This window comes from Squalius cephalus (genome assembly GCF_949319135.1).
Source record: "Squalius cephalus genome assembly, chromosome: 16".
NCBI classification, from domain to species: domain Eukaryota; kingdom Metazoa; phylum Chordata; class Actinopteri; order Cypriniformes; family Leuciscidae; genus Squalius; species Squalius cephalus.
This window is the reverse complement of record NC_137137.1, coordinates 30,159,223-30,185,626: the sequence shown is the minus strand read 5'-3', so window position 1 is coordinate 30,185,626 and position 26,404 is coordinate 30,159,223. Positions and strand designations below refer to the sequence as shown.

At 36.8% G+C, this 26,404-nt stretch overlaps 1 protein-coding gene across 3 annotated transcripts; it reads left to right on the top strand.

Moving 5' to 3' along the window:
- The first annotated feature begins 1,221 nt into the window (after positions 1-1,221).
- sypb (synaptophysin b) lies at positions 1,222-24,506 on the top strand. Of its 3 annotated transcripts, none has more exons than XM_079897071.1 (8): positions 1,222-1,402; positions 4,531-4,596; positions 10,681-10,805; positions 12,471-12,669; positions 13,692-13,883; positions 15,032-15,170; positions 15,539-15,718; positions 22,826-24,506. In XM_079897071.1, exons 1-7 carry the CDS (start codon positions 1,385-1,387, stop codon positions 15,685-15,687), a joined length of 888 nt encoding a protein of 295 aa, XP_079753197.1. In that variant the 5' UTR covers positions 1,222-1,384; the 3' UTR covers positions 15,688-15,718; positions 22,826-24,506. The 3 variants fall into 3 exon arrangements, with proteins under 3 accessions (XP_079753197.1, XP_079753199.1, XP_079753198.1); XM_079897073.1 differs by having other exon boundaries at positions 1,308-1,402; positions 15,539-15,649; positions 22,911-23,960; XM_079897072.1 differs by having other exon boundaries at positions 1,308-1,402; positions 15,539-15,733; positions 22,826-23,960.
- The last annotated feature ends 1,898 nt before the right edge of the window (positions 24,507-26,404 follow it).

Below are 26,404 nucleotides of genomic sequence, written 5' to 3'. Positions count from 1 at the left end.
TTGGCGCACTCGAGGCTGGCAGGGCGCCAAGCGCTCCCATTGAACCGCACGCCTCTGCTGACTCACCATAGGTTTGTGCAGTTGCCGCAGCACAGCCAATCAGCTCGCTCAGTCGAGCTATGACGCTCTCGCTGTGCAGCTGCAATGCGTTTTAAAATAAAGGCTTCAATATTCTTGAGAAAAGGAGTTTTCCCACAGTGTTTGCAACGCAGTAGGAGAGAACGTTCTCGTAAGGGAACCTCTGTTAGCCAGGACATGTCATGCGTTATCCAGAATGACATATGCATAACAATCTAGTTTTTAATTAACATTTGTAAACTTTTAGGCATAGTTATTATAGTTATTTTTATTAACATTAACATTATTTACATAATTGTATGTTTTTTGCCATTTTTTTGCTGTCATTCAATTTTGTAATGTTAATGGTCAAATCATGAATAAAGTAATCATATTTATCAATATATCAACATTTTATTAAAGCTTTAGTACAGCTTCTGGTGTTTCAAGGTCAATTCTGTCCTTCCAGATGCCTCTGTCTAATAAAGAGAGGCAGAGACGGTTCAGAGCCAGGATAAACGCAGATGCAGAAGTTACAAACATACAAATTAAGTTATACTTCCTACCGAGTGGTTTGTTACAACGCAGTGCGTTTTCCTTTGCCTATCAGCGTGTAATACAAGAATACACACTCCTGCATCATCACAACAACGAAACTACATCAAACAAATCATTAAGGTTGTAAGCTCGACTAGGGACACAGGTGTTGAGTGAGGGCTGGCTGATGCTGATGCTGATCCATCATTACTCATTCATGGTGAACAGGGCCTTTTAATCTGCCGGCGCGCCAGCGGATTGGTCGCGCCGATCATGACGTCGAGCGTCCTGACGTCACGGGTATGATGTACAGCTATGATGTACAGCCAGACGATCCAATGATCGCAACCTAACAAAATACTTTACAAATACAGGAGAGAAAGAACAAAATACAAAACACACGTGGAACGTAACAAAAGAAATAACTTTTATTGATTTGCACAAGATCACTGTGTGTCTGAAAAAATATATATTTAATTTATTATAATAAATAATTAATAAATATTGTTGTTATTTATTATTATATTTTGTTTGATTTATTTATCAATTGTTATTATTCATAATAATTAATGAATTAGTCATTGCATTATATACATTATAACCCGTTATATTAAAGCAGTACAGTGTGATAAGGAGTGCAGCTGTGAAAGAAGCGCATTCCCTCAGACAGCATGGCTTGACCGAGAGATGTATTATCCCGAGCGAGCGAGCGAGCGAGCGGGTGTCATCAGTGCTGTGACCCGGATGTCTCCACTCGTCTGATCCTCTTATCAGCGACAAGGGGACCGAGATGGATGTTGTCAACCAGGTAAGGCATTCAATCACAGCTATTCACCTAATAATTACTCATGCACTGCAAAGTCCTCACGCTCATTCGCGTATAGGCCTAAAGGCAAAATGTTATTTGACTGACTAACATTGATTTTAAATGGACGGAATAAACGGAGTTTAAATTAATGACTTACCAGGACAAGAAAATACCTAGAGACGACGTCTCGTTGACTTTCAGGGAATCTCTGTTGGATGCAACCAAATAAAACACTACAGAAAACCGATAGCAATTCAAGACAATTCGCGTAAAACCGATTAATAACAATAGGGTACAATCAGTGCATTGCGATTGTGGTATTTTATACTATGGGTCGGGATATATATTACTTAGTATGAATGACTGAACTGCGCAACTATTTTCAAACAGGGAGCTATATGATTCAAACTGGCTGATTAAATAACTAAAGTATTTATTTTCATGGTCCCTCTTTGAGATTAGATAAAAAAGGACATGAGCCGTGCACTGGTTAACGTTATTTATCTGTATTTACGTTGATGTCCAATTCGCGAACGAATCGTCTTTTAAACCGGTTCTTTTTAATGATTTGAACGAACCGATTCATATAACGGTCGTAAATTATTCGACTCTCTAAGGGACAACTTTGGTAGTAAAAATGTGAGTGGGTGACATTTTGGAACCGTAAACAAACTATATAACCCAAACTACATTTTATAAACCAAATCTATATCACCCAAAACGTATTAAATAAAACAGTCCGAGAGAACCGATTCGCTCAAATGAATCGGACTTCAAAATACTGTTTATTCAGACAGTGTCTGTATTACATTATAACATAACAGGGATATCACAATCTGGATTACTATATATAGATGGCAAATGGTTTGCATGGGCACTAAAGAGTAAAGTGAGAAACGATTGTGCGGTTGTCTGCAGTGTGCTGCATTCACTCGCGTGCTCTCTGGCCTTGTGCCCGCTGTGCGAGTCAAATAAATCGGCCTGTAGCCTGTAAATGCTCGCCAGTTGCACTTTCATAAAGGAAACGTTGAGATAAGCAGCTTTGCCTAATTCTAATGCTTGCAAAGTCTCCCTCTCCTCGCACGTGCGCTCTCTGTCGTCATCACTGACGTAGGTAGGGACAGTCAGGTTATTAGAGTGTATTGAGAGAGAAAAAAAATGTATTCAGAGAAAGGAGACACATGCAACATACCTGTACGTGACTCTGAGATCAGAAGTAATAAGCTGAAAATACTCTACATTCTACAGAAAGGCAGACAGACAGATATATACTGTAGATACAAATATATACTCTTGTGAAAAAGCAGTGTGCATAATTGTGCTGAATCTGCACTTGTAGTGTACTTCAAATCAGATGATAAATCAAGGAAATATACCTTATGAATTAAGTAAAAAAAAAAGTAGAATGAATAACCACGACAAGTCAAATTGAGTAGTAGACCCAACAAGTTAACTCAAATATTTAAGTAACCCAATGTAAAAAACAATATTTATGAGTAATGTGAACTTATTTCATTTTGTGTTCACTAATATAATACTTTTAATATAAAGCAGCAAGCAGTTATCTTGTTAAAGAAATTGAACAAAAATAATGAGAATATCTTAAAATATAATTTGTTAATCAAATAGTAATTTCTTTTCGTGAAGAAAACTTAAATAATAGATGTACCTTTTAGACCAAATATACGGTTGAATTTTTGGCATTTATTTTGGTATGTCCAACTCAAACCATCACATTAGTGATATTCAGAGATTTTACTAAAGGGATTAGTTCACACAAAAATGAAATTTCTGTCATCATTTACTCACCCTCATGTTGTTCCAAACATGTAAGACATTCGTTCCTCTTCAGAACACTAATGCAGATCTTTTTAATGAAATCTGAGAGATTTCTGTCCCTCCATTGACAGTCTACGCAACTACTAGAATGTAGTTTTTATGACTATATATTAACACACTTAAATACACTTAAGTACAAAGGCAGAGGAGAAGCAGGCGTGGTGGATATAATCACAGCCATATTAACTTTATTATCCAAAACCAAAACGATAATCCAGGATAACAATAACAAACGCAACAGCTTTTTAAACAGTGGTTAAGCTGGACAAGGCAGGACAAAAACTAAAAACCAAACTGAGAATTTAAATACAAAGGATATAATGAGGAGGGGCAGGTAAACATAATTGGTTACCATGGTAACTACTGAGTGGTAGGAAACAAAGGAAACAAGAACAAAAACACAGGAAACAAGGAAAACTCCATGAAAACCAACATAAACCTAGCAAACTGATTGCATTTAATATTACTTTAAACTATAATACATTTACATTTAAATTAAATGTCTGAAAACATTACATTCAGGTCCTGTTTACATCCGGTATTAAGATGGGTTTTGGCCAATCACAAGTAGACGAGGGAGACACATTCTCGTTTACACCGGGTGTTTTAATCCGTCCACTTTCAACCACTTCTGTCCTGATGTCTTAGAGGCTCTATGGGCGGGTAAATGAAAATGTATGGGTTTATTCAGATCTTTCGATCTAATTGATAAAATAAGCTTGACCAACATATGAACGCGCCTGGAGACGACGGAAAAAGAGAGCAGCAGTTATCGTTTCTGCAAGATCACACCGTGAGTGTGTGTTAGAAATCAGGATTGTTGAGAGAACATTGTGCTTGGTATGTTTTTCATCTTCAAACTAAACTTGGGTTCTTCAGCGGACAAAGTTTAAATCCCGTCTGGCTAGAGCTCTTCCTGTAATGAATGCATTAGGTCAGTAGGAGGAGAGAAGACGGTCTTTTGTGGCTGTTCGAATGTTTACATTACAAAAGCAATCCTGTCGAATGTGTTTTCGACTACCTCTGGAAGTGGTGGAAAGTGGACAACCTCAAAACGTTTTAGAAACCGTTTACACCTGTATTTAGACTCGTCCGCTCGTGATCCCATTGACCAAAACTCATCTTATTACCAAGTGTAAACTGGGCCTCAGTTTGCTATTGTATCCATAATAGGTTCTCTTAAAAGTATGCTAAGTTGTACTTCTTTTTCACATATAGATATATCAGGTTTGATGGTCTTTATAGCAGTAGTTTTTGTCATTGACATTATCTGTTTACTTGTTTTTCAGTTGGTCGCCACAGGGCAGTTCACAGTCATCAAGCAGCCATTAGGATTCATTAAAATCTTACAATGGGTGAGTTCATGCAGTGTGTTTTTATCTTGCTATTTTTAATCCATAACTCCTTTTCTTTTCTCTTTCCTTCATATTATTTCCTTCTAAAACCTGTAATCTCTTTAAATATGTGGGGTTGCAACTTTTAAAACTGTAATTTTACCAAAAGCACTGGTATTAACTACAGTGAATCTAGTTTAGTTTCTCTTAATTATAGCTGGCAGTAAATACAACACACACACACACACACACACACACACGGCATTGTGCACAGCTTGTGTGGGTGGCTGTGAACAGTCACTGCTGTTGCTTACGTAATGAGAGGAGTCTGACGGTAGTTTACAAGACAAGTGATGGTAAATCAAGACTGTTATTTACAAATCTTTAGATTCTAAGAGTTCAAGTATCTTTAGAAAATGTATTTGCAAATATGTGTGTTTTTGTGCATGTTTAAAGTTGTAAAATAGGTTTGTAGGTAGATATGTGTAAGCAGGGCTTAACATTAATTTTTTTGCTCAGCAGCCGCTATGGCTAGTGGTTTTCCAAAGTTACTAGCCACTCAGCATTTTCACTGGCCACAATTCTGACATCGATACCATGGGGGAAAAACTGGCATATAGATATTTTTAATATCATCTCATAATTTGGCAGCAGGTTTTTTAGGCTGCTGTCACTTTAAGACCTGCGGATCCTTTATACATGTGTTTTCTTTCTCAACTGTTTACATTCACTTAATACATAACTGTATTACTTTACGTGAATACTCCCCAAGACCGGCATTTTGACATTATTTTGTGTGTATTTGTCTGTTTAAACCCAATAAGCAGCGAAAAAGAACTCAATTTAGTGCTGAGAGGCGGCTTTATGTGCACGCACTTTGGGTGTGAGAACAAAATCTGTGGGAATAAGTAAAATTATGCTCAATCCCATGCCGAAATTCAAGCCCTGTTACACCAACGATATTCATCCGGTGCAAATGAAAGGAGTGAGTGAGGGGAGGCGGGTTTGTGTGTCACTCGCTTTCGGAGAAATGAGAGAGAGCGAGAAAGCGGAGCTGGTATCGTGTTCTGCGGAAAATGAGTATTGGAAGAGTTTCAGATATTTCATTATTGATATGTATCGAAAAATCTGTATTTTTAACAACACTACATTGCACTTAGTTTATTATTTCAGATGCCTTTTTAAAAGACTACAATTGAAAAATGTATATATTCTATATAAAATTCAACCCACCAAAGTGGCTTGTAGTGACTGCGTTACACGCCACTGCTGAAACACACCCACATTTCGAGGATTGACGGTTGTTAATGTATTGAGAAATTGTTTTCCTTAAAGATTTAATTATTTTAAAATCTTAGATTTTACTGAGAGAACATTTTTATTATAGTATGATATGAAATTGTGATAGTATGTTATAAGTTATTTAGCTTCAGTGCAATGGTAAATTTCTTCTGAAATGTTTCCATTTAGGATATAAAACTTTTGAAAAAGAAGAGACATTGATATCTAATCTGGCACATCTGTAGAGTTAACAGCCTGGGCTTTGGTTTAATGTGATATGTCATGAATTTGTGCCCATTTCTGCCTAATTTTCTCTTTAAAGCTTGCTCTAATTAATAGCTCAGAATTAGAGAGAAGTTTAGTCACTGGACCGGAGCTGGCATGCATCCTCAGTTAACATATGGTCTCAGTTCTTCTCCAGCTAAAAAATGGCCCAATATTTAGTGAATGTTATGATGCCTTTATTGCATAAAACATTCACTTGCTATTAAAAACTTAACTCCCATTTGCCAGGCGCTGTGTAGGCTGTAGTGCACGATCACAAAGGATAACAAAAGGAGTCTTCCACTAGGAACACTAGGAACATTTTGTCCCATTGCCAAAAAGGAATCCAGGTCTGAATCCAGGTTTGGAACAAAAGAAAAAATTTAACTTGTAGTCACATAATTCCTTATTACTTTCTTTCACTTCATTCATTTATTCCATTATTGTTGAAAATCCTTAAAGGAACACGCCGACTTTTTGGGACTTTAGCTTATTCACCACATCCCCCAGAGTTAGATAAGTCCACACACACCCTTTTCATCTCTGTGCGTGCCGTAACTCTGTCTGACACACCCACCGCTAGCCTAGCTTAGCACAAAGACTGGAGGTAAACGGCTCCAGCTAGCATACTGCTCCCAATAAGTGACAAAATAACGCCAACATTTTCATATTTACATGTTGTGATTTGTATAGTCACAGCGTGTATAAATAACAAGGTCACATGAGACAGCCATCTTCTAACCGTATACATACTGGGAACTATATTCCCAGAAGGCGAAGCACTGCTACTTCTGCGGAGTGATTTACTCCAACTCTGAGCGAACTTCAGGTGCTGCAAGCAAATCACTCCGCCCAAGTAGCAGTGCTTCGCCTTCTGAGAATATAGTTCCCAGTATGTATACGGTTAGAAGATGGCTGTGTCTCATGTGACCTTGTTATTTATACACGCTGTGACTATACAAATCACAACATGTAAATATGAAAATGTTGGCGTTATTTTGTCACTTATTGGGAGCAGTATGCTAGCTGGAGCCGTTTACCTCCAGTCTTTGTGCTAAGCTAGGCTAGCGGTGGGGGTGTCAGTTATGAAAAGGTTATGTATAGACTTTTCTAACTCTGGGGGATACGGTGAATAAGCTGAAGTCCCAAAAAATTGGCGTGTTCCTTTAAGGAATGCCTACAAGACTCCTGTCATAATTTGAAACCCATCCTAAATGGCAATTATCTTACAGCAAATAATTAAATTCAATTCACATATTGTATAGCGCTTTTCACTATACATATCGTTTTAAAGCAGCTTTACCAAAAATGCACGTCTACATTACAATTTAGAGTGATCTGTTATCAGAGGTAACTGTGTCCAAGTTATATATCTCAGAAATGTACATATACAAATCACACAGTTAAGCTAACCATGTATTAATTTAAGGCAGAAACAATGAGCTTGTTAAAGTAAAGAATACATGTTGTTAACAAATGATTAGGATATATAGAACATTTTAAAACTACAGCATCACAAAGCAAAAGCCTAGATGGGAACACATAATTCCCAACTGGACCAGCAGGATAAAATGCTGCTGTTTCAAAAAGAATTGAAAGAAAATGTGTGGGGATTTTAAAAGTCTTAAAACCCCCTCTGGGATTTCCTTGAACAGATCTGCAAGACATTATTCCAATACAACTCGAGCAGCTTTCTGTTAAAGATTACACAATATCCAGTAGGATTCTAGGAATCAAATTATGATCTTAAATGTTTTGATTCGTTTGATTTTTGGAATTTACTAATTATTTTCAACATCCGTCAAGCTAAAGTAGCTCTGACTTTATTAAAGCAAAAGTGTTTTTTACTTTCTGTTGTATCTTTGTATCTTTCTTATCATCTGCCCTGTTGCCTTCTCACAGATATAATCACTCAGTGCAAGTAATAACCCATTTTGTTTCCTGAGACACTCAGACAGCCCAGAATAATGAAGTGTTGTGTTTATTTTATCTGGTGCTTGTCTCATAATACATAATCAGTAACTATTTTTTGTGCTGAGCTTCACAAGTTGCATAGAAGTTGTCCATTTGAGTCTGTGCACATGTGCTGTATGACTGTACTTAAATTCGCGTGAGCTGCCTAGAAAATTTTAATAAAATTTCAATAATTAAAAATGCACAGGGTCAATGCTAAAAAATATTGTTAAAATTTGTTCAATGTAATAAAAAAATGAGCAAGTGACCAAATGTATGATTGTGATTGAAATAATAACAGTTGTTGTTTCCACGAGGAATGGTTAAGGTTAAAAAACAAAAGGTTAACAAAATACTAATAAATCAATGGTAACATTTTAACTCGCATATGTTGTTGAAAGTAAAGTTGAAACAACATTGCGATATCAATGTTGAATTGAAATTTTAGATTTTTTTTTTTTTTTTAAAGAAAAACGGGCATTCGATCTTTATCCATCATGTTGCTGATAAATTTTGTGTATATTCAGTGGATATAGTTCACCTAAGAATTCTGTCATTATTTACTCGCCATCATGTCATTCCAAACTTGCATGAATTTCTTGATTCTGCAAAACACAGAAGAAGATATAAAAAAATTGTCTTCATGTTTTTTTGTCCATACAGTCCAGGTCAATGGAGACCAATGTTGTGCTCTTTAATGCTTATAACAGTGTCACAACATTAGCTTAGCAACATGCTAATACCAAACTCTACTGAAATAAACTGTGCGCTGAGGGCTATTTGTGGCACGCCTTTGGAGAGCATTCCTAATCATCACTGATTCAGTGGTGGCTAGGAGGCAGCGAAGGCCGCTCACTATGTTTTGGAACAGAGCTTATTTGTGTGTGCGTGTGTAAATGTGCGTGTGTAGAGTGATGTGTAGTAGATCAGCTCAGTGTGTGTAGTGACAGATGGTAAAGCACCTCAGTGAGATTAATAGCCGGATTTTCTATTCAATCGGATCTTCCTGCAGTGAAGGGAGGGTGTGGTAAAAATACTCTGACTAACTAATCTGTGTGTGTTTGTGTGTGTGTTTGTCTGCATCATTGTGACACCAGTGCTAGTAGGTGTTATTGTGTTAATTGTGATAATTCGTTAACGCCTCTTGTTTGTCACCTCATCTCATTTATATCTCAGTTTCCATGACAACAGGTGCAACAGTGACCAGGATGCAGTGGCTGCATTTCTTTGAACTGTACAGATTAGCAGATATTGTATTTTATATTTTATATGTGGTGTGATATACAACAGATGGTGAATTAACACAGAAACATGAACCATTCTCATTTCTGCATTTTCTCTTTATTTTATATTTGATATGAAACTCCCTTCTTTTTATTGACATTATTAAATTAGAGTTTTACAAGTGAAATGTCTGAAATGTCTGGTTTTTTGTTTAAATGTTTTTACCTTCATGTGATGGTAAACACTATTCAAAAATTGGGTTCTGTAAGAAATTAATACTTTTATTCAGCAAGGATGCATTAATTTGATCAAAAGTGACAAAGATATTTAAATTGCTTCAAAAGATTTCTATTTCAAATAAATGCTGTTCATTTGAACTTTCTATTCATCAAAGAATCCCGAACAAAATGCATCACAGGCTTCCACAAAAATATTAAGCAGCACAACTGTTTTCAACACTGACAATAATCAGAAATGTTTCTTGAGCAGCAAATCAGCATATTATAATGAGTTCTGATGGATCATGAGACAATTTTAAAATATATTCAAACAGTAAACAGGTCTTTTAATTTGTAGTAATATTTTGTGGTCTACATATTTGCATATTACTGTGATGTCTTGTTTAATACAATCAAAAAAGCTTTTCCTATCCAGTGCTATAGGCTAAACTATATTGCATGACACTAGCATAATAGTTAAAAGCTCGTATCCGGCCTGGAATAGAGTTTGGTCTATGGTTAGGGTTTGGAGACACCATTTTGGAAATAAATGTAGTAGCCTTGATCTGCCAGTAGTGGGTCTTTCATGCAGAGACTCGCCTCATGTGTTTGCAATTTGCATAATGATGCATTTAAAAGTTAATGACCAAACGTATCTTTACAAATACCGGGTATCTTTGGAATACCCATTTCAACAAACCACGATTTGGATAGACAGTATGCGAATTGGGGCACAGCAAATTAAGTACTTATGAGAGAGTCATTGAATCATTCATTCAAATATTTTTTTTTTATTTTTTTTTAATAATTCATTCAGATTCACTAAACATTTTAAATAGACTGAAAAACTCTAGTAAATTACATGTTATTTTGTTTAGTTGTCTGCTCAGAATCATGGGAGAAATTATGATCTCTGTTTGAAACCAAAAAAAATTGTAATTCTCAATTTAATTGTGCACCTCTAACTGACCTCTATTTATGCTGTTAAAAAAATGTTTAAAATTTATTTGTTGCTTGCAAAAACACTGTAAAAAAATAGGATATTTATTATATAGATTGTACGTTGTATATGGGCGTTTTCAGTACACGTTTCATGCTTATTGCCATTCTTTACTTACACACTTATTTACTATAACAACTGACTGTCTTTCTTTCTCCTTCTCAGTTCTTCGCCATCTTTGCATTCTCCACCTGTGGCGGTTACTCTGGAGTGTTTCGTCTGAGCGTGGAGTGCAAGAACCGCACAGAAAGTGACCTGAACATTGAGGTTGAGTTTGAATACCCATTCAGGTCAGTGTTCCACTGCCATCCCTGTCATATCAGATCACAGTGCAGCAGACACAAGTCCTCAATAAATATCGACAGTCTTCCATTCTTTAATTGATGTGTTTGATTCACCTAGTTGTAAAGAAAGATTATATCATTTCATTTTTATAGTTTTTTTCTCTATTTTTTAATGCAATGTTTTTGGATATATATATATATATTTACCTGTAAATTACTAGATTTTATCATTAATTTAATTTAATAATAAAATTTAAGCACATTCTTTCACTTAAATACAAAATAACGCTTCATTACATGTAAAAACTTGTTAAAACAGCTCAAAAAGTATCATATTGGGTGTCTTTGCTGACCTCTTGTTCAAAGAAATATAATTATTGCCACTAGCCTTAATTATGGCCTTATTGCTCTCTTTGGAGCAAATGAACTGTTCCCCTGGGTCCTAAAGTCAGTTTTTCTTGTAATATTAAAATTATTACCATTTTTTTTGCATTTGGGTGCGTGTTCTGCATTGTAAATGTGTTCAAATCTAACCACGGGACTGTGCCATAATTTTGTTTTTTGTTTTTGATAAATAATACAAAAATTCCCCATTTCCCATTCATTTCTATAGGGGTCAAATTGACCCACGAGGGAAGGATTTGTTACTGTTTTTATTACAAGCACATAAACTCCTCGAATCCAGTACATTTTTTGTGCGTTCCTAAGGTCTTGGACCACTCCAATGAACACTCAATTTTTATTACAACCTGCCATACTAGTCATTAGTTTTATTCTGTGTGAAACGCGTCGAGATCCACCAATAGCAAACCTCAACCATACAACAATACAATTGATTCATGATGGACAAAAATGGACATTTTTTCTTCTTCAAGAAACCGTTTCACTCGGATATACAATAGGAAAGAAAAGACTATTCCAACCTTTGGTTTACACCGACTTTAAAGTGTCTATAGGGGCTTTGGCACCGGAGAAACCTTTTCATAGTTCCTAGAATTAATGGTGGAAGTACCCGGCCGCTTGTTGGCGTTTTCGCACCACAGGATCTGGGAATGATTTTAGTTCTAGAAACGCCTTTGGGGGAACTAATTTAGCTCCTACTTCAGAGTAGGGCCTAAACCTGCACTATAGGAACTACCAGTGACATTAATTTATGCTGATTAGCCGAATGCATGCGAAACACCAGCACCTGCTATTTTTATATAAAAATATATATAAAAAGCTGTGTAAACAAACAGATTATAGCCTATATATTTACTCCAGAAACTAACTCTACGAACATGGAAAACAGTGATGGACCTCTTTTAAAAGGATCTTTAAACAGATCGTAAACTAGTGAAGACTGAGAATGGGAACACTGTGTGCTCGGGCTCTGGCGTTCTCAGTGCCGTCAAAATAAAAGTCACAACAACAAGCGTGGCTTACGTCACTTCAGAGTTTCTACTGCCGATGTGAATGTAACCAAGAAAATGGCCCTAGGGGAACATTTATTTCTCAGGGAACCACCCTAGTTCCTACAATTAAGTTCCTAGAACTGCCCAGTGCGAAAGGGGCTCATGATTCCATAGGAGAACCTTTTAAATTGATTCACCTGAATGCGCACACACTCTCACACATTGGTCAAGCGATTTAAACTTCTGACAGACATTTACCAAGTGTCTTTCTCCACAGACTGCACCAGGTATGGTTTGATGCTCCTTCATGTAAAGGGCCGGAACCTGAACGTCTCTTTCTGGTGGGAGACAACTCTTCGTCTGCTGAGTTCTTTGTCACCATTGGTGTCTTTTCCTTCCTTTATACAATGGCAGCCATGTCCGTGTACATCTTCCTCCTGGAGAAGTACCACGAGGGAAACAAAGGAGCTCAGGCTGTGAGTCTTCTTGCAGTCTCTTTCCTGTGAGGCAGATAGCCTTATCTGCCATTTTGAAATTATGAGATTAAAAATTTTAATTTCATCTGATATACATTTTCTTTGAGCATAATCAGCATACAACTGAATGACTTAAATGAGAGAAGAAAAATCCCCTGCAAATCAGGTTTATTGGCAACATTTACAGACTTTCAGCTGTTTGCAATGAACAAATCAAACAAAAGTAATTGAAATAGCTCAGCACAACAAATCAGCTCAAAAAAGGCAATGATGGAACTTCCTCACTGATGGCATGGCGTTTTCTCTTAGGATTTCCTGATACTTCAGTGAATCCATCTTGCCTTCCACACGCTGCAGGTTTCGAGTGCCAGAGGATGCAAAGCAGCCCCAGAGCATCACCGAGCCACAACATGCTTAACTGTAGACAGAGTGTTCTTTTCAGCATATGCTTCATTCTTCCTGCAGACATACCACTGATTTATAGGGCTGAAAAGTTCTATGGCTTATTTAAATAATTTTGAGCACTTTTCTTGTTCTTTTGGGTCAGTAGTGGTGTACGTTCAGATATTTCATGTGTTCTAGCTCAAGCACCTGGTGCAAGTAATGAAGCCCTTGATTAGTTGCATCAGGTGTGGTTGAGACAACACCTGTTTTGCAGAGTTGTGCTGTTGTGAGGGATTCTATTCAGGGGGTTGAATAATTTTGAGACTGCAGAAGTCATTAAAAGTTGCATTTTCAGTTGAAAGTTCAATTACTTTTATTTGATTTGTTCATTGCAAACAGCTGAAAGTCTGTACATTTTGCCAATAAACCTGATTTGCAATGGGGGTTGAATAATTTTGATTACAACTGTATATCTTTCTTAATGTTAGTTTATAAAAATACAGCTGTTCTTTGTTAATGTTAACAGAGACAACTTTTGATTTTAATAGTGTATCAGTAAATGTTGAAATTAACATTAACTAAGATGAACAAATGCTAACATTAGAACGAAATTATAATAATTTGGTTTTGTTCTACAGGATTTTGTGGTGACAGCTATTTTTACCTTCATGTGGTTGGTAAGTTCAGCGGCGTGGGCCAAAGGTCTCTCGGATGTTAAGAGGGCGACTGATCCCGATGAGGTCATCAACCTCATCACTGCATGTGATCATGAGGATAACCGCTGCAAAGAAATCCATGAGCCTGTGGTTTCTGGCCTAAACACATCTGTGGTGGGTACAGTCACTGTAAATAATGTTATGATGCACATATTTTAATGTATTTCTATAATTTTATAATGACACGTGGGCAGTTGAGAAAGTAAAATATTGTAATATTGTAAAATACTGTAGCATACATAATGATGTGCATTGATAATCAATCATTATGCTCCTTTAAACTCAACCAGCAAGTGACCAACCTTCAATGTTGAAATGTGGTTAAAATAATGTTATAATGTTATAAATGTTTCAACATTTAACGTTCCCCTATTATGCTTTTTCAGTTATGACCGTTCATGTAGTTTGTAATATAGTTGTTTATGAATGTAAAAGGTCTACAAAGCTCAATGTGCATGATAAATGGAGTTGTTGTCTCCCTAAAGAAAGAACTGATTTTGAACTGCCTCAAACTAGTCGTCAGTAATTCCAGTCTTACTTTCTGTAATTGTAGTATTGCAGAGGAAGCCTCCGAAGCTTAAATTAATATATGGTAATGGGTGTTTTGTTTCCGAAGCGCTAAAAGTGGTAGACCAATCACAACAGACTGGGCCATCTGACCAATCAGAGTAGAGCAGGCTCTCGGAAAGGAGAGGTTTAGAGAAACCGAATCCTTTATCGAACTGTGAGAAAAAAGGTAATTCTGCAAAATATATTTATAAATTAAAGTGTTGTTTTTTTTTGTTTTTTTGTTTTACCGTAGATGCATGTAAATCTATTGGAGGATACCTCCAAAACAAAATTAGGAAACTTTGAAATAGCATAATAGGGGCTCTTTAATGCTAAATTAAGGCAATATATTTACCTGTATAAATCAACAATGACATTTTAATTCACCTATGTTAAAAAGATCAACGTTGATCCATGTTTTGAACAATCATCCAAATTGTTTTCGTTAATTGAAGGAAAATTTTTTTTAATTAAATATAAATATTGTAAAAAAAAAAAAAAAAAACTTAATGCAGATTTCGCCTAGGCTACTAACTGAAAATAAACCAATATTAGTTGCAACGTCCAGTGATAAAATCAGTATGTATTCTTATTCTAATTAAACTGGCAGTATTTTCATCAGGTAAAACAGGGTGTAGATGTTTTTGGGCATACAAATGAATGCACACAATATGTGCAAGTAACCATTTGGCTCGTTTCTCTTATACCTGCAGGCGTTTGGGTTCTGTAATGTGGTGCTATGGGCAGGGAACCTGTGGTTCGTCTTTAAGGAAACCGGTTGGCTTACAGCCTTTGCTGGCACTTACACAGCCTCTGGAGAGAAGCAGCCAGCACCAGACTCCTTCGGCCAAGGTGGGCACAACTAAAATACTTTAGATTTTTTGTTGCTGTTATTTATGTTAGTGTGAATCTCAAGAAGAAATGAAGTCAGTATTACAGTAATGAGGATAAAAGAATATGATTTGAATAATATGCTTAATTGTCATTATAATAACGTCAGTGCAAAAATTACATTTGAATGATCCTACAAATAGGCTTATCTTCTGTATCCAAAGTATTATTTTAATTTTTAATTTCTGACACATATTCTTGACAAGTTTTATAAGATTCACCCTAATAGAACTTTCAGGATAATTGTCATTTGAAATTTTTGACATTTTAAGGCTTGCAAAGGTCATCATCCTATTTAATTATATTCTCTTTTAAATGTATTTTTCTAGGCTATGGACAAGAAGGTTATGGACAGGACCCTTACGCTGGCTCTCAGGGCGGTTACCAGCCCGAATACGGCCAACAGGGCGAAGGTGGCGGTTACAACCAAGGAGTGTATGGTCAGGGTGAGCCCACCTCCTTCTCCAATGAGATGTGAGCCCGGCTCCGCTGGCTGAAGCTCTGCACTGGTGAGTGAACAAGCTGTAAGTGTACAAGACGTTCCCTTTCAAAGTGGAATTTCAACGCTGCATCATGGAGTTGACACTATAGGGAACATCTCGGTTAATATTGTAACGTACGTTCCCTGATGGAGGAAATGAGACGTGGTGTCGATGACTGACACTAGGGGTTGCACTAGGGGTAGACATGCATTTTGAGCATAAACCGCCTTGGCAGTTTAAATATGCTATTACGAGTCTGTAGCCAATGCTTAAGCGATCTCATATGCATCAACCCGAGTGGCACAACCGCCGCCGAGGACACCATATGCCCCAGGAGCCACTGAAATTGTTTCAGTGGAACCACTGTTTTTACTCTGAATGTCTTTAGGGAGTTCAGCATTGTGAGACGTGAAGTCCAACTCCATCCCTAGAAAAGAGATGCTTTGCACTGGGGAGAGCTTGCTCTTTTCCCAGTTGACCTGAAGCTCCAAACTGCTAAGGTGTCTTAGCACCAACCCTAATCCTGTGTGCACACAACAAATCTTGAGAGTGAGCTAGGATCAGCCAGTCGTCGAGATAGCCAAGGGCCACTTCCCTTAACGGGGTAAGGGCAGCCTCTGCAATTTTGGTGAAGACTCGAGGTGAGGGACAGCCCGAAAGGGAGGACCTTGTACTGGTATGCCCAACCCTCGAAAGCGAACCGAAGATGTTAGGATGTGCTTGTGTGATAACATCTTGAATGAGAGCTTGTGCAGCACCTGATTCAAAAGTCGGAGGTCTAAGATTGGTCGTAACCCACCGCCTTTCTTTGGTATGATGAAGTAAGGGAAACCCTTCTTCATCTCGGATGGAGGGACAGGCTCTATTGCTTCCTTCGCCAATAGGACTGCAGTTTCTGCACGCAGGACAGGGCATATTTGCCTGCCACTGAGGTGAAGAGAACTCTAAACCTGGATGGGGGCCTGGCGAACTGAATCGCATAGCCAATTCTGAGCCAGTACAACCAATTGGTAAGTGCTAACTATGCCTCCGAACTCTGTGGCTGTGGGTGTACTGGAATACCTACCTAGCTCCGTAAGCTTCAACTAGAACCGGCATGTTCTCGCAATGATAATATGAGCCATCCATGAAAGCTATCTCAGCGTGTTTTTGACCCAGACACGTGAGACAAAGACTGTTGCCGTCTGAGGACAAGAGATATTGGCCGCACTGAGAAACACTCAGGCGGAAAGGCGACTTTACAAAGATGCTCTTCGTCTGTGCTTGCTCTTTTAGCGTAAAAACTCTTTTAGAGGAAACTGCTCATTCATGCTTGCTGAAGCGCCCAGGATAACTTTCTCTGCACTTATTCATGCCTTTTTCCACAAGAAAGTCTGCTGCAATGCACCGTAACACCAGCAATTTGCTTCCTTTTCAGAGGATGAATGGATTGAGCTTGTGTATAGATGACACCCACTCGGCTCCAAAAAACAAATCTGAATGAGTGCTGTGAATAGGCACAAACATAAAGGGCATAGCATAAACTGACTCCATGGATACCTTATCCGGAGTCAGAGTACATCAACCCCAAGGGATCATCCAAAATGTAGACTGTATAGTGGCGGCATTCCCTAAGCCAATATCTTCCAATAGTAAGAGAATATACCCAAGTTTCTATTCTCTATAGCAAGGTAGTCAAGTCAAGTCTAATAAAAGGAGTATGTCAACTACAACCTTTGATATTACCACTACTTCCAAGGGGAGAATGCAAACTTCTTGAGAAGGTATGCTGCGACAATGCTCAAGATCAGGGAAGAAGGAGGTCGGAACGAGTGAACATTCAACGTAAAACTTTAATCACAAAATAAACAAACAACAAAACAAAACGACTGTCGGCCTCATGGACAACTGTCGCATATAAATGCAATAAAACACAACATAAAGTCCAGGTCTGGTCCTCTCTCACCCTTCACTGTTGTTACTCCTCCGTTTATCCTTCCGGAGCTCCTCCGTGGGACTCGAGACGTTCAACATAAAACTTACACATAATATAATTGCCAAAGACTCTTGCCACCAAATCCCAACCCTTACGGAAACTGCAGGGGAGCTTCAGCTCTACTTAATTACAGTAGAGAAATTAGGGGAGAGCGCTCACGCCCTGCCTGAGCACAGATAATTTTTCAGGATCCAAAAAAGACTCCATTCACTCCTCTAAGTTATAGAGTGCTACAATAACAAGGAGGCTACCAGGCAAACTACCTCTACTTGTCAGAGTCTTAGAACATTAATCATACTAGAGAGAATTTACTCTAAAAGGAAGCAAAAACACTACTTTAAGACCCAACAACGGTTGGGGAGGGAGGTAATACGTTAGTTTACCTAAGTCAACCCTAAGGGGTATCCTAAAAAGCAGCTTATCAAAGGGAGCATGCAAGGCACTAAAACCTCAGGCTACAACTTTCAATGTTGTCGCTCCTCTAAGGGGAAGCTTACATCTCTACTTGTACTCATCACAAAAGGGAGGGACATGTAATAAAGAAAATGAAAATAACTCTCATCACTTAGACTCTAAACCCAAAGGAAGCCCAGGGGAGCTTAGGCTCTACTTAAATACTCTACTTTTAGTGTGTCGTCTTTTTCTATTAGCACTAGCATTAGACCATAAGTATGTGAGATAACAAGGAGGGATGCCCCACAGGAAAACTTTTTCTACTTTCTCTACTATAAGCATTGTCAAACCAGGGGCCTGTTTCAGAAAGGAGGTTAAGTGAAAACTCTTGAGTATGTTAACCCTGAAATGAGGGAAACTCTGAGTTTTCTGTTTCAGAATGGGAGGTATGTTAAACCTGAGAAAGCAGAGTAAGTCAAGCCTGTTTCTGAAAGAGAGGTAACTTATACTCAGAGCCAGTTACCATGGTAACTTACTCTGTGAACCTAACCTGGTCGGGAGCAGGTTTTCTTCGGTAAACCCAGAGTTTCTTTCGGTCTCCTCCCCTTTTTTAAAGTGGAAGTGGTGTTTAAACACCTCATTCATTCTTTCAGTACATTTTTATTAATAAAATTAATCTTTTATTAATAAATTAAATATTGCTATTTTTACTGCTGTTTTTTTTTTTTTTTTTGTAAGATGAAGTCTATATAACTCCTTAACTGGCAACTGAAAATACAGTAGTAGATTAGAGTTACATAATGTAGTTCTAAACAAATTCTACAGAATTAAACTGTGGCATTTACTGAAAATCACTGAACTGTTCATCTGTGCAACAGAAGTTGATGGACCGTCCTCCTGCTGTTCTTCCACACTCTGGGGGAGAGATAAGAATACCCATTTATACTTAGATTTAAACTTAGATTCTATAGGCTACTCCACATAAAAATGTGAAAAAATCTGAATGTGTAGATTGTTTGATGTGTAGACACATAATGTTAACATTACCTCTGTAGGCCTCTCTGTGGCAGCAGAAACTCTTTATCCCCATGTGATGAGCATTTGGTTGAGTACACTTTATAACACTATTTATCATAATTTCTGCTGTATTGAGTAGGCTACTTACAACTGCCTGGGGTTCTGTTGGGACAGGAGGCTCCAAAAGACAGATATTACCATCAGAATCTATTGGGACCAACAAAAATCCTAACCCAAAGTAAAATAAATGGAAATATCAAAAATAGCCTATATAAAAAATAACACATATGTAAACCTCTTACATTTTATGAAGGCCCTTGGATCTTTGGGACTGGCTCTGAAGTCCGTCCAGGAATTCCCTCAGCCAAAAATGCTGCTGCACTGCTAGACACCGGATGCTTTAGTTATTTAATATGTCAAATGTTTGTAAAGTCAAGTAGCCTACACCCATGATATGCTCAAGCCTTACCTGATTGAATTATGTTTTTATATTTAATGTTCAGCTGCTGCCATGTTCTTTTAATGCCTGCAGGATTGCACCTACATGAAAATTAAAATTAGGTTGAATAACATACTGTTCTTCCAGTTTCACCTCTGATATTATAACAGTTGGGTAAGTTACTTGTATTACTAACTACAAATGACATCTTCAACAGTGTAATTAGATTAATGTAATAATGACTATCTATAGAATTTATTGGTCTACTTATTACTAATTACTAAAATCCCATGTCAACCTTAAACACTTGAACAATACAAGGAGAGACAAGAAACAGCACTTTTAATGCTTTCAAATAAACAATATACAATTGCATGAATTATTCTTGAATTGACCAAAGTGTGTAGAGGGAGAAGGTTACATTAAAAATATAACTTTTAAAAATGTATGTTAAATAGCCTATACAGAATTGTTCTATAGTCTAATACAATTACATCAGATTTAACTTTAAATTACAGAAGAATTAAGAGTAATCCCTTTAATTAAATTACAGTATTAGATTACTTGGTAATTAATTACACCCATCACTGTATAACAGTAATTAAAATGTAAACTTATAAACGAAATAATGTTCGTACTCTCCATATGCTCGCAGAAGCTCATCCAGTTCTTCTGGTGAGAAATATGAAGACCTCTTTTTGTCTGGCGCTGTTGCCATGGTGACTCATAATATCTGTGCTCCATTGATAATGGCTTTTTATAGTTGTGGTGCATGCGCTTAATTCAATGTCAGTCAACTCAGAGTTGATTGAACTAACTAATTTCAGCTGTTCTGAAACCAAAAACTCAGAGTTTCCCATCTCAGGGTAAGTCAACTCAGAGTTCAAGTTTTAACTCAGAGTTGGTTGAACCTCCTTATTGAAACAGGCCCCAGGTCCATAGTAGATCACCCACCCAAAGTCGAGCTATATCCCTGCTTCAAGACCAAACAATAGTTGGAGAGGGAGGCAAACAAAAATAAAAGGAACTATACTACCCGCCTAATTTCGTTCACTTTGCATCAAGCTTTAGGGCCATCCAAAGGGGAGATATGATCCTACCACTATTCAGACAGGGAAGCAAACAAGAGAAAGGCAGGCTGCTGTTTGCCAATAACTCTCATCCACCATACTCCAAACCAAGGAGGCTGCAGGGGAGCTTATGCCCTGTTCAAAAACCCCAGTACACACGAGAGCAGCTTGGCCCTGACTTAAGTAAAGGCACTTCTCCAGGACCTGCTATAGCTAGCTCTTTACTCCAGCACTAACTATAGTATGCAGTAGATAACCAGGAGGGATGCCCCGCAGTCCGTCTACCTCTACTTTTCAGGTTCTTGAACCTGGGTCTTACTAGAGAGGCCTATAAAGCACCCATCCAAAGAGGAGAATATATGCCTGCTTCATGACATAATAGTAGTTAGGGAGGGAGGTAAATGAAGTAGAGGGTATCTATACTGCCCTACATAACTCCATTCCCCCTGGCTCAACCCTTAGGGGGTATCTGCAATGCAACCATCCACAGAGACGTGTACAACTTTAGACCTTAACATAGGAGAGAATAAAGCTCAAACCTGGAAAAGATACTTCAGGACATCAGAGTGGAGCAAGAGAGATGCCAGTGACAATCAACCTCTGCCTACAACCACTGACAAATGCCACTCTCACCTTGGGGGGTATGTGAAGCTGTAGTATCTTTGCCAAAAACATGCCGGTGTGGTGACCCACAAGTAAGACTGAAAGAGACATTCACCAAGGGACTGTACCTTTAAGGGAGAGAGGTTATGATATGTGTTTCCGGGGTAACGTTGTGTTTACTGTGTTGACTGCACTCGCTGTACAGTGTATGATATATATATTGAAGTGGAGAGTAAAGCTGACTCGACGCATCTCCGTCTCTTGTCTCCTCAATTATTGCACTCCACACCGGCATACATACATCAAGCACTGCTCAGCAATATGAAATAAGTGACAGAAAGAGTGGTTTCAGATTCCTGATTTTTCTAACCAAAAACGCAAACGAACAAGCGGCTCCTGAAGACAGAAAAGCTGATGACGTGTATTACAGGTACCCTTTAATACTCACAGGCGCTCCAGATTATGATGTCGTGGACTGCCGTATGCCAATGATTATTGGCTTTTGTTTACACATGCTTCAGACTCAGGTCATACTATGTCAACCATAGTGTCAACTCCATGACGCAGCGCAGAAGTTCCACTTCAAAAGGGAACAAAATATGAAATAAGGAACATTTTGGTATTTGATCTACTTTCAACATTTTTACTGCATACATACATCCATACCATACAGTGTGGTCCAAACATCTGTGTCCAATAGGCCTACTAAAGATGCATGCAACAATTTTTTTTTTTATATAATTTAATACAATTTATTACATTTATAAATTATATTATCAGCATAAATATTTGAGTAAAAAATATAATTGAAAAATCAACATGTATTTGTTATTTTTACCTTTTTTAATGATGGCTGCTCTTGAGCTGCCTAAACTCCACATATCTGTTTTTTTAACTTTACAATCAACATTTTAAACGGGTCATAGCCTATTCTAAATTTTGTACATATCGATCAAAGTTTTGGGTCAGTAAGATTTTTTTATGTTTTTGATAGAAGTCTCTTATGCTCACCATTATTATTCGATCTAAGAAACAGCAAAACAGTAATAGTGTGAAATATTACTACAATTGAAAATAACTGTTTTCTATTTGAATATATTTTAAAATGTAGTTAATTCCTGTAATGTCAAAGCAAAACTTTCAGCATCATTATTGCAGTCTTCAGTGTCACATGATCCCTCAGAAATCATTCTAATTGATGCTCAAGAAACATTTCTTATCATAATCAATGTTGAAAACAGTTGTGTTGCTTCATATTTTTGTGGAAATCATAATACTTTTTTCAGGATTCTTTGATGTTTAGAAAGGTCAAAAGAACAGCGTTTAATTGAAACTTAACTTAATTAAAAATTTTGTAACATTATAAATGCCTTTACTGTCACTTTTGATCAATTGTATGTGTCCTTGCTGAATAAAGGTTTTGTTTTGCCATTATAACTTTTAAGAAAATGCCCAGTATGCTGAACCTCCTGTATATTGTACACTACACTGGTGCACACTACACAAAAATATAGTATGTACATAGTCATATATTTTTAAATTGAATACAATTACGATGTTTCTATTTTGTTGTTTTAACATTTAAACAAATTTTCATTGATAAAAATTTTAACCATTTAAATGTGTCGTCTTTGCAGATCACAGCAAGAGGACGTCGTGTGATCAGCCAGCATGGAAACTACTAGCTATGTTTCCACTGTCTTCAGTTGGTTTAAAGGGAAGGGGGTGGGTGGTATTAAAGCACATATAAGAAATCTTTTCACGGTTGATATTAACATCATAACCAAGAGGAAACAATTGGGAGCCAGGAGGAAGTGAGACCCTAATTTCAACATACTATCTATTACATGGAATCCAGCAGGAGATTATCCATCCTATTATAATGAGGAAAAACTTGAATATGCTACCAAAAAAATTACGGAAACCTATGATGTATATGTTATGTTCGGGGAGCCGTTTGAATGAATTATAGTAACTGAATGTGTTTTTCTGTGGTGTAAATATGAATGAATTAGATATACTGTATTGTGAATTTAACTTATTGTTGCTTTTTTTGTGATTCCATTTGTAGTCCCCACATTTGTTTTTATTTCCCCTATATCTTACCACTTCACCACCTCAATCATTCAACCCATGGTGAGAGATCTGACCTTCAACCTCCCTCTGAATGTTTTTTTCTTTCTTTTTTATTTGTGTGAAACATTTGAAAGGTTCGTAAGAACACAACGATTAAGTAGTATACAAGTTCTGTATTTGTCAAGTGTTAACAAAGGTCAGTAGTCTTAGATAAAACTGGTAGGGAGAGAAACCGAGTAACAGAAAAGTTTAAGAACAAAGTGAAACAGAAAAGTATGTGAACAAATTATGCACATGCACAAGATATATTTCCTTTTATGTTTTGGTTATATGTCCAAACTTTTATAATTCAAAGCACAAATATATTTTTGGTGCTATAAAAACGGCTTGTAGGAGAACACAGTGAACGCTTCACTTCAGTCATGGGTGCTTCAGTACTTGATTGTTTAGTTTTTCTAGTTCTGTGAAACGCCACTGATGCTCTTATTCAGACATGAGTGTGAATGACCCCTTTATATTCTTTCTGAAAAGATTTCCATGTGTTTTGGCTTTTCGTTCACACTGATATGTGTATGTTTTTATGCCGTCTCTGTCTCTCTGCCTTTACATGAAGGTCCATATTGCTTTCTTTCTCTCCCTCATTATAACATCTGATAATGCAAAATAAAATAATGTTAGAGAATGACGAGTGATGACATTAATGCTCCAGTGTGTTTATTTTAGTAGCTCTTTTATGAATTCCAACACTCAAAAAAATAAAACCTTGACTTTAATTAATTTTTTCTTGTCGACAGGTTTCACTTAATTTAATTATGAAAGCTGAAAACAAATAATTAAGTTTATCTAACTTAATGTGGTTGTTTTAGGGATAAATAATATTTTGGACTCAAGCCAACTATTATCAATCATTTTTGCTCAACAAGAGACGTTTGAGTTTAACTAACTAAAGTCAGTTAAGTTATATGTACTAACAAAATTTGTGAATGCAACTTATTTAATACTCCATTCATTTAAGTGACACAATTAAATTGACAGACTATAGATAGCTATCAGCTAGCAGTAACACATATTAGCATCTTAAATGGTAAGATTTACATGTTCCTTTAACCAAAGCATTTGAAAGTATCTGAATCAGTCCACAGCCAAACAAAATGCTCCACTCTTCTCCACAATGGTAACCCACTGTAATTTAAATGGATCTAATAATTCCAATGTAATTGAACATTAAACACAATTACACACAATCAAGTCTTCCCCTTTTCTCATTTTCTCAAAAAACATAAAATAACACTTCATTTTAACATTTATTCTCTCTTAATTCAAACATATGCAAAGCATGCTGGGAACTAACAAGCACTGCCAAGTTTCAGTTAATGCAACAAATCATTCAAGTAATGACAACACAAACGGATTAAGTAAACTTAAATTTTTCATATATAAGCAGATTGAACACAATCAAATTAAGTTAGGGCAAAATGGCAGTTGGCGTCGCACTATACTGCCACCATCTGGATGTAAGAATTATTTACTTGACATAAATGGTTTGTGTTTAGACAACGCATTAGGATTTTGTACTGTTAAGTTGAGGCATATTTACGTGGACCTTAATAGAAAAAAACATTTCAAGTCAACAAACACAATTATTATAAGTAAACTAAATATAAATATATTATGTAAAGTGCACAACCTTTCTAGTTCATTTTTTTTGAGTGAATGTCTTACTTTTTTGTAGGTCCAGTACATATAAAGCTATTGTCATTTCACTATGGAGAAGTGACAAGAGTAAGGATAACTTTTGGTTAAAATGATTATCTTAAGGTTGAAACATTTTGAGTTCTTGAATGCAAGGTATATCATGTATCATATTCCTGATCTTACGACAGACATTGTTGACGCCTTTTACGACCAGAAGAGGGAGATGTTCAGTAAATGACATGACCTTGATGGAAATTTGGCTGTTGAAACTAACAAACATAAATACGCAAAATAAAATAAATTAAAACAAAATAAAAAGATTAGAAATTAAATATAGAAAGTTAGTAAGCCTGCTTTATCAATGCTGTTATTGTGCTTTTCTTATAAAGTACATTGCCGTCAGTAAGATTTGTTTTTAATTAATACTTTTATTCAGCTTGAACTAATTAAATTGGCCAAAAATTGCAGTAAAGACATTTATAATGTTACAAAAGATTTTGATTTCAAATAAATGCTGTTCTTTTGAACTTTCTATTCATCAAAGAAAATGTATTATGGCTTCCACAAAAATATAAAGCAGCACAACTTTTTCCACGGTGATAATAATAAATGTTTCTTGAGCAGCAAATCATCATATCAGAATGATTTCTGAAGGATCATGTGACACTGAAGACTGGAGTATGATGATGAAAAATCAGCTTTGATCACAGGAATAAATTATATTTTAAATATATTCAAATTGAAAACATTTCTGTTAAATTGTAATAATGTTTCACAATATTACTGTTTTACTGTATTTTTTATCAAATAAATGCGGTAGTGTGTGTACCATCAGTTTTACTATTATTTGACTGTTTATATTCACTGTAAACCTGAATTAGTGTTTCTTTTAGATTAGTGTATTTAACTGGCTTTAAGTTTATCTAAAAATAGCTTGCATGAATGTTACAATTGCTACAGTATAGTATTTTTTTTTATCCATTCAGTGAGGGAACAAGGATTGATGTCTTGATGGTTTCTTCTTATATGTGCAATGAAGGTGTAATAAATAATATATTTATTATTTTTAAAATAGACCTTAAACCAGAAAAGTGTGGTTGTCTGCGGCCTCCCCTCCCATGCGCAACACATTTGTTGTGATCACTCACTTGTGTTGCCAAAACAAGGCCCTCTGTGTATGCATGTGTCGTGTGTGTGTGTGTTTGTGTGCCCACATGGTGATCTGCTAGGGAGAGCCGTCAAAAGCGACCCAAAGTTCTTATGGAACAGAATATTTCCACAGTGTCACTTAAAATCAAATTGTTACCTATAAACTATAGTTTCCATGAGTTTCTCTCTCTCTCTCTCTCTCTCTCTCTCTCTCTCTCTCTCTCTCTCTCTCTCTCTCTCTCTCTCTCTCTCTCTCTCTCTCTCTCTCTCTCTCTCTCTCTCTCTCTCTCTCTCTC

What these genes read in the sequence shown, in the direction of transcription:
- sypb (XM_079897071.1), top strand. An exon ending in CTGGCCTAAACACATCTGTG is followed by an intron (nt 13,884 to 15,031) that starts GTGGGTACAGTC and finishes TTATACCTGCAG; the next exon opens with GCGTTTGGGTTCTGTAATGT. An exon ending in ACCAGACTCCTTCGGCCAAG is followed by an intron (nt 15,171 to 15,538) that starts GTGGGCACAACT and finishes GTATTTTTCTAG; the next exon opens with GCTATGGACAAGAAGGTTAT.